The sequence below is a fragment of the Colobus angolensis genome, unplaced genomic scaffold (assembly GCF_000951035.1).
Source record: "Colobus angolensis palliatus isolate OR3802 unplaced genomic scaffold, Cang.pa_1.0 Scaffold349, whole genome shotgun sequence".
Taxonomy (NCBI): domain Eukaryota; kingdom Metazoa; phylum Chordata; class Mammalia; order Primates; family Cercopithecidae; genus Colobus; species Colobus angolensis.
In genome coordinates, this window is record NW_012116810.1 from 237,945 (window position 1) to 247,580 (window position 9,636).

Sequence of the window (9,636 nt, forward strand, 5' to 3'; positions counted from 1 at the left end):
AAAAAAAAAAAAAAAAAAAAAAAAAAAAACTCATTCGCTCACTCACGCACTCACTCAGGTCGCTTTTACCCAACACTATCTACTGACATATAACTATGAAAATTACTGAAACTGATTGCTGCCCCAAATTTAGGTTATCTATCCCAAATTATAACCTTTCACTCTACTTTCTCTCGTGTCCCTCCTTCTCAGTAAAAAGAAATTTAAAACCTAGGTCTATTCTGAAAGTTTTCCTTCTCTTTATCAGAATTGTAGAGAGCTTAGCTATTTTAGCTAGATCAGGGTGATATTTTTTTAAAAGTGACAAGTTATTTTATATATGGTAAAGAAATTAGGCAGCATTCATTTTCTGAAAAAATATTTTTGTCTTTGGAAGAGGTTAAATTACTTAAGATACAGTAAAACAGAAAATATGTTAAAGAAGTAACAAAATAGTTGCTTTCATTTTGGCCCCTGATTTTGGCTGTCAGCTTATTAAGATTAACTAAATTCTGTAACTCGGTACCAAAATAAGTTTATTTTTATGTGTAATATAATCTGTAATCATATTTTTAACTTAATCGTTTTTACTCCTAATGTACACTTCCTTTGGACAATTAGATCTTTAAGGATAATGTAGTTTTATTTACAGGGTTGCATTTTTGTATGTGTGCTTTAAGTTTTTTTTTTTCTTTTTGCAAATAAGCCCCAAAGCAAATTCTTTATTTCTAGGCAGTGGCCATATTCTGTTTTCTTAACCTATACATTTAATTCTAGATGAAAAAACAATTGTTGAAGCCTGTGATCCTGGTTAACATTTACATGTTGTTTTCACATTTGTTAGCTATAATTCAGAAAAATCTTTTGAATTTATACCATTGAATTCTACTTTTTTAGCATCCTTTTATCAAGAATGCAAAACCTGTATCAATATTAAGAGACCTGATCACAGAAGCTATGGAGATCAAAGCTAAAAGACATGAGGAACAGCAACGAGAATTGGAAGAGGAAGAAGAAAATTCGGTTTGTAATTATCTTCAAAAAGTTGATTTTTTTCTGCTGAGTTACTTTTCTATAATTCTGTTTCTTTAAATAAAAGCACTTACTGTTTTATTATACAAGTAAGATATGTTTTTTCTTTGAATCTCAAAATATATTTGGTTTGCATTATACATTTGCTATCTTTTTCTGATGTCTTAAGAATTAGTGATTACTGGAATGTAATGTTGATAGGATGAACTTGCACAGTACCTAGTATCTAGTTGATACTAACTCTGGGTTTGTTAAATAAATATTGTCTTGAATTTGGACAATTTTGTGTCATATCTTCTGGAATTTTCTTTTAACTGGTCGCCAGCTATGCTGTAGATAAAGCGTACCATAGCAGAATAGGAGTTGCAGGTGGGACATAAAAGGGCCTGGCATATTAAACTAGCCATTAGTTCCTTTTAGTTTATGCTGATGTTACTACATTTAAATAACGAAATAAAATAATTGTATGTATTTACCACATTTTGTAGTGTCTAATACTTTTTTTTTGAAACAGTGTCTCACTGTGTTACCTGGGCTGGAGTACAGTGGCGCAATCTTGACTCACTGCAACCTCCACCTCCCGGGTTCAAGCGATTCTCCTGCCTCAGCCTCATGAGTATCTGGGACTACAGGCGCACACTACCATGCCTGGCTAATTTTTGTATTTTTAATAGAGATGGGGTTTCACCCTTTTGGCCAGGCTGTTCTCAAACTCCTGACCTCAAGTAATCTACCCACTTGGACTTCCCAAAGTGCTGGGATTACAGGTGTGAGCCAACTGCACCTGGCTTTTAGTGTCTGATGCTTCTATCCCTTGCTAATTATTTTTTGCCTCTGTGTTTCAAGTTAAATATTTTTTTTCTGGATAAAGATATAGAGGAGAATAACCCTTGGTATTCAAATAGTCATAAAATCTGCAAACACGTGTATTATTTTATTTTTTACTGATTGAAAATGTATTTTATAATAGTATGTTCTCCCATAAAAGTTCATTTAAAAAAATCTCACAGTTTCTGTATACAAGTAGAATTATTTTGCTAAATTAAATTCAGTTTTAATTTCAGAGACTGGTTATCCAGTTGGGAATTCTTTTGAAATTCTTTTATTCGTTTTACCAGTTATTAAACCTTTTATCACATGGTAGCCCAGGACAAGGAGAAATGTGCATCTTCATAGAGCTGATTTATAATCGTGTTCTTTAGATATGCAGCTACATGAGTTATTTATTTGGCCATCGTCATGGAATACCTAGTGAGGAGATACTTGAAGCCTGTATTCTAGACTTAAAAGCTTTTACCAATGAATTCACTACTTAGAATTTTAAATAGTGTCTTCAAAAGGTATTTTTTTCAGGTTTGTCATTGTGCATTAATTCTACAAAGGTAAGTAGGTGATACGGGAGATGTAAAGACTCTTGGTTCTTGCTCTCAGGGTTTCCTGTTTCGTACGTGGATTCCTGTGTGATGATAGATACATTTAGTTTCAGATTTCTCTCCAGTTAATGTTTTTAAATGTTAAATTTTTGTAGTTGTTTCTTGTGGGTTCAAAGGCACTTTATCATATATTATCAGTTTTTACTACTTTTTAATACTTTGTTACAGTCATTTTGGTTTCTTTCTGCCCCTTTGGTGATCTCTTTCTTCACCATTTTTCTTTCCTTCGCTGAGCTTAAGTCACACTAGTCTTTCAGATTTTTATTATTTTTTTTAACATGCTTAAGATCTTTCCTTACTCAGGGCCTTTGCATGTGCTATACTCTGTGCTTGAAACACTCTTTTTCCTTAGAACTCTTGGAGTGGCTAGGTTCTTTTCTTTTGAGTCTCAGCTTTAAATATCTTGTACCCCCAAAACATAGCACCTTAAAACAACACACGTTTATTATCATGGTATTTGTAGATTGCTGTTTCAAGAGGGTCTTAGTTAGGTGATTCATTCTCAGGGTTTCTTATGAGATTGCAGTCTAAGTGTTCGTCAGAGCTGCAGTCATCTGAAGGCTTGACAAGGGCTGGAGGATTCACTTCCAGGATGACTCATTCAGGGTCTCTCAGAGTGAGTGGTCTAAGAGAGAGAACAAAGAGGACTTTGGTCTTTTATGTTGTAGTCTCAGGAGTTAAATACTGTCACTTCTGCCACATTCTTTTTATTTTATTTTATTTATTTTATTTTTATTTATTTTTTTGAGACGGAGTCTTGCTCTGTTGCCCAGGCTGGATTGCAGTGGCATGAGCTTGGCTCACTGCAACCTCCACCTCCCAGGTTCAAGCAGTTCTCCTGCCTCAGCTTCCTGAGTAGCTGGGACTATAGATTCATGCCACTACACCCGGCTAATTTTTGTATTTTTAGTAGAGACCGGGTTTCATCATATTGGTCAGGCTGGTCTTGAACTCCTGACTTTGGGTGATGCACCCACCTCAGCCTTCCAAAGTGCTGGGATTACAGGCATGAGCCCCTGCGCCCAGCCCATTCTAGTTTTTAAAAACAAGTGAGTGGTGGAGCAGGGAGTTCCAAGAATCGATTATCTCCACAGAAGCAACTGTTAATTAAGCTGGCAAAAACTGACAAATCAACTTTTGCATAACTCTGTAATCTGATAGAAAACTTACAGCATCTGGAAGACTGCCAGATTTTGATAAGAAAGCATTATGACATTTTTGCTTATATACCTAGTATCCTTTATTTTCTAGCTCAGCAGCAGCTATGGGGCCAGCAACCCATATTCCTGGTATAGCTCACTGGTGCCCGGAGGGGGACAATGAGAACCTTGTTCTGAAAAACAAAACTGTAGTTTTCATTTTGACCTGTCTGGTGGTTCCCTGAGGGACTGGTGCAGATACCTTTGTTCAGCTCCCCATGAGCTAGAGCAGCTTCCTGGTTGGTATCTATCAACCATCTAAATCTGTTAGAGCTAGTAAACAAATTTGGCAAAGTTTCAGGATACAGCATCAACCACAAAACTCGGTTGTATTTCTAGGCACCAGCAATGAAAAATGTAGAAAGGAATTTAAGTAAACAATGCCATTTATAATAGCATCCAAAAGAATGAAATACCTAAGGAATAAATTTAACCAAGGAGGTGAACAACTTGTACAGTGAAAAGTACAAAACATTGCTAAAATAAAAGACCTAAATCAATAGAAAGATATCTTGTGTTCAGAGATTAGAAGACATCATATTGTGAAGATGGCAGTACTTCTCAAAGCAGTTCACAGATTTTAAAGATCCATTTCCAAATTCCAGGTTATTTTTTGCAGAAGAGGAAAAGTCAGTGCTCAAATTCATATGGAATAAAAAGGGGCCCCAAATAGCCAAAACATATCGAAAAAGAAGAACCACATTAGAAGACTCACACTTCCTGTTTTCAAAACTTAATAAGTTGTAGTGATCAAATCAGTGTAGTACTAGCTTAAGGATAGGTATGTAGACCAAGGGAATAGAAAGTCTGGAAATAAACCCATAAATCTATGGCCAACTGATTTTTAACAGAGTTGCTAAGACCATTTAATGGGAAAAGAACAGTCTCTTCAACAAATGGTACTGGGACAGCTGGATAGTCACATGTAAAAGAATGAAGTTAGACCCCTGTGTCTTATCAAATACAGCAGCCTTTTAGTATAAGATCTAATTGGCTGGATCAGCAACCTAAATGTAAGAGCTAAAACTTTAAAACTCTTAGAAGAAAACATAGGGTTAGTCTTCATGACTTTGGATTTGTCAGTGAATTCTTAGAGAATGATCCTAAAGCAGAAGTAACAAAAGAAAAAAGATAAACTGAACTTCATCAAAATTAAACATTTTTGTGCATAAAAGAATAAATTATCAAGAAGTGAAAAGACAGCCTGTAGGATGAAAGAAAATATTTACAAATTATGCTTCTGATAAGGGTCTAGTATCCAAAATGTATAGAAGCTGGGTGCAGTGGCTCATGCCTGTAATACCAGCACTTTGGGAGGCTGAGATGGGTCGATTGCCCAAGGAAATCAAGACTAGCTGGGCAACATAATGAGACCCTATCTGTTTTTAAAAACAAACAAACAGACAAACAAAAAAAAAAAGCAAACTGTATAGAGAACTCTTACAACTTACAGTTGAATTATAGGCAAATTGGTGGTTACCAGAGACCAGGACAGGACCCAGTTGTGGTGGGCAGGGGGTGGGAAGGAGGGAAGGATGGATGGCGACTCCTTAATGTGTACAGTATTTTCTTTTGAGGTGATGAAAATGTGATACTAGATAGAGGAGATGGTTGCACATTGTGAATGTACTAAGTGCCACTGATTTGTATACTTTAAAATGGTTAATTTTTTGTATATGAAGTTCACCTCAATTGAAAAAAAAAAGAAGTCACTAGGTCTGGCCTGCAATCAAGGCAGTAGGAATGAGGCTCCACCTTTTGAGGGAAGAATTGCCAAAGAATTTATGGTTATGTTTTAAAACTAGCTCAGACTATCCTCTGGCCGCACATTATTTACATTCCCTGCCCATGCAAAATACACGCACTATCCTATGTACCCTAAGTATTATTTCTTTACAATATCGGCTCAAAATCTAGAATGTCATCTTCTAAATTACATTGAGATAGAGATAATGTTCCTTAGGTCCAGTTACTCTCAATCTGAAGACCTATAAACAAAAGAGGTAAGTTTCTTAACCCACCCCCACCGCCCTGAGTAGCTGACATACAATGGTGGGTCAGGCATAAAATTATATCACTGTGGGTAGTTCTGTTTAAAAAAACGGAAGACAGGAAGTGCACACGAGTACACAGAAAATTTCCATAGCGGTTTTGGAATCCAGCCAAGCAAATGTTAGAAGTTTCTTCATTAAAACTAAGTTCTATTCCTACCTCAGCATAGTTTTTCATGGCTTCTTTCTATGTTCTCTGTTTTTTGCTCTGCTCACTGAGTTCTTCCTTTTTCATGGAAGGTAGCCTGTGTGTTGAGCTAGATAGTTTTCTTAGCCTGCTTCCTGTGGTTAGAAATTTTGGAGTCCAAAGCCCTCTTTCCATTTCATGCATCTCTGTGCTCTGCAGTCAATGCTGGTAGTGTTTCTGCCAAAAACACTTTGTGGGTCTCCTATAACTGAGATTTATAGGAGCTTACCCCATTAGAATAATCTACACTCATAAATTTTGTTGAGATAATTGTTTCCCTAATTTTGGCCTCTTGATGAGATTGTGCAGGGACAATGCCTTTAAGCTTCTTAGAAACCCTGTTATTTGAGGAACTGCATGGATCTCTCAGAAATCTTAAAGGATTTTACAGTCACCTTTTCAGCTTGATACTTTTACCATAATTTCCTTACTATTGCCTGGATTTGAGGTTTGCTTGGAAGCTGTCTCGTAACTGTAGCATGGTTTGCTGTCTGTAGAGGCTGGAGATTTACAAAATCGACAAGTCTTTGGTCCCTCTTTTGTTTAATTGTCGTTTCTTAAGCTTATCTCTCTCCTTTTGTGTTTGATTATAGCAGCAGGAAGAAACCAGGCAACATCTTAAATGCTTTGCTAGACCACCCAGTTCATTAGGTACATTTTTTGCTTTTCCTGTTACTTTTCTGGTTCCTATAGTCAACAGTTGATATGGTTTGGCTGTGGCTACACCCAAATTTCACCTTTAATTATAGTTCCCATAATCCCCATGTGTTGTGGTAGAGACCTGGTGGGAGGTAATTGAATCATGGGGGCAGTTACTCACATGCTGTTCTCATGATAATGAGTGAATTCTCATGAGGTCTCATGGTTTTATAAGGGGCTTTTCCAAAACTCTTTGCTTGGCACTTCTCTCTCCTGCTGCCCTTTGAAGAGCTGACTTCTGCCATGATTGTAAGTTTCCTGAAGCCTCCTCAGCGATGTGGAACTGTGAGTCAATTAAGCCTCCTTTCTTTATAAATTACCCAGTCTCAGGTATTTATAGCAGTGTGAGAATGGACTAATACAGTAAATTGGTATGGTAGTGGGGTGCTGCTGTAAAGGACTTGCCTTGTCTCAGATGAGACTTTGGACTTGTACTTTTGAGTTAATGCTGGAATGAGCTAAGACTTCAGGGGACTGTTGGAAAGGCATGATTGTGTTTTGGAATGTGAGGACATGAGATTTGGGAGGGGGCAGGGGCAGAATGGTATGGTTTGGCTGTGTTGCTACCCACATCTCTTGAATTGTAGTTCCCATATTCCTCATGTATCATGGGAGGGACCTGGTGGGAGGTAATTGAATCAGGGAATAACCACCCGGTTCTTGTGATAATGAATGAGTTCTCAGGAGAGCTGATGGTCTTATAAGGGGCTTTCCCTGCTTTGCTCAGCAGTTTTCTCTCCTGCTGCCCTGTGAAGAGGTGCTTTCTGCCATGGTTTTAAGTTTCCTGAGGCCTCCCCAGCCATGTGGAACTATGAATCAATTAAACCTCTTTTCTTTATAAATTACCCAGGTATTCCTTCATAGCAGTGTGAGAATGAACTAATACAACAATGTTTCTAAATTTTCTGCCACCACATAAGAATCTCTTTTTCTCCAGCTTTCTAATATTTCCCTTACCTTCCTGAAACTTTCTTAAAGGCTATCAGGCTTCTAACAGTTTTTTCATGACTTTTCAGGCTCTGACTAAAACTGTCTTCAAAGTGCTTCTAGCTTCTGCCCACTGCTTAGTTTCAAATCCAATGACACCAAGTCGTTTTAGATATATGTTACTAAGTCCTATCCATATTCAGGGTGAGGGGAATTAGTTTTTGCTTTTTGAGGGAGAACTGAAAATACTGTGAGCACTTAAAAATTATGTCAGGTTTTTATGATTTTTTTTTTTTTTCCTGAATAAACATTTATTCTCTGGGGCAAAGCTTAGTGTTTCTGGGTAAAACTCTTACGGTCTTTTTACTGAAATTATAAGAAAAAAGTAAAAAGTTTGGAGAGTCACACATTGAGCAATGTTCACATGCTTTGCTTCAGATTATTTTTTCAGGCAGTACCTTCCATTTTGAGGTCATTTTATTAGATGTTGCCCTGCATGGAAAACATACATACGTACACACATACATTCTCACAAGCACTTAAAAGAACGAGATAGGCAGAATGAATCTGAAGTCTTTCTACAGTAAATGTATATCCTGCATTGCCATTTAGTTTTAGCAACTTTTAAAATTAGTAGATATAATTTCTCAGGAAAGTTTATCCACATTGAAGGCTCAGAATCTTACATAGTTTATTATCATTTATTCCTTTGGGATTCTTTTGTGAGTTGGCTTAAATTGGATTACATATACAGTTTTAAATAAAACAGCTAATTTATCATAGACTACACATCTCTTGATGTTCAGTAGGCCAATTTATTTCATTGAAGTGATACTCTTTTCATAAAAATAAAATATTTTTTATAAAATTTACATTCATTTTTGATTAAATGAACACAAAGTTTAAGTTGTGTATATAAAAAGCAGGCATACAGAATTTGTTCAGTTAATACTCGTTTATCTCTAGTATTCAAAATGTAAGCATGCAATTTGGTAATTTGGTATTTACACAACAAGCACTATTCATTCTTATGTATTTCTTGAACTTAGTTGATGATTTTTAAAATACTAATTTGTAAGTTTGCTGGTATGGCTTATTGAAATATTATACAGGTACTTGAATGAGTTTTTAAATATTTATACAGTAAAAGAGTACTTGTTTTTAAGTAAAACAGCAAAGCAAATGTTCTACATGTGGTACATTGGATGATGATTTTCAAAGCAGAATGATGTTAATTGAATTTATAACATAAGGCATAGAACACAGCACTGACATGCTATTTTTAAAGTACTTTAAAAGATTGATAAGGAGTTTAGAAGAATTACTTTGTCACTGGAGCTCAGACATTTCTTAGGGATTACAGTGTTAAGTAAAATACAAGGAATTAAATGGGTGTAGAAGAATTTTAAGTGAAATGTTGAGCAAAAAATGGGATACTTTTTGATGTTAAGCTTGAATGAAATCTTTTCACTTTTATGCATTTATCAGGTCATTTACTTTTATCTAAAGAAAGGTGTTATTTGACTTCATATTAACTTATTAATGACTCAAAGACAAGAAGTCAAATTGGTCTTAGACTGTGTCTTAGAGCTTCTATCCTTGGAAAAGAAATGAGGACTTTCTGGTGACCTCTTATGGTCTGAACTCAGAGCTGTTCAGGTTGTGGTCCTTAATCTCTGAATAATGGCATATTCCCTTTAAACGGGCTTCACTAAAGCAGTTGATTCTCAGCATGGGTATGGGTAGAAATCCCAGGGTGCTTTGAATAACCCATTCCCCTCAGGTGGTGATACAGTTTCAGGTGAGCATTTCTTAGACAGAAACTCTCCCTCCCCTTCCCCTCTTTCTCCTTACCCCTATTCAATAGGGAGCTTCAAAAGTCTGCCTTCTTTTTTTTTTTTTTGAGATAGAGTCTCACTCTGTTGCCCAGGCTGGAGTGCAGTGGTGTGATCTCGGCTCACTGCAACCTCTGCCTCCTGAGTTCAAGCAATTCTTCTGCCTCAGCCTCCCAGGTAGCTAGGGTTACAGGTGCGTGCCACCATGCCCAACTAATTTTTGTATTTTTAGTAGAGACAAGGTTTTGCCATGTTGGCCAGGCTGGTCTTGAACTCCTGACCTCAAGTGATCCA

The 9,636-nt window shown here is 36.5% G+C and overlaps 1 protein-coding gene across 1 annotated transcript in view; it reads left to right on the forward strand.

The window, feature by feature from the left end:
- Positions 1-9,636, forward strand: part of STK3 (serine/threonine kinase 3) — a gene marked incomplete at its 5' end in the record, with an annotated part of 303,446 nt that overhangs the window by 159,674 nt on the left and 134,136 nt on the right. The window contains one exon of the mRNA XM_011952746.1: positions 877-1,002. Coding sequence (XP_011808136.1) covers positions 877-1,002 — 126 coding nt within the window. The remainder of the gene's footprint in view (positions 1-876; positions 1,003-9,636) is intronic.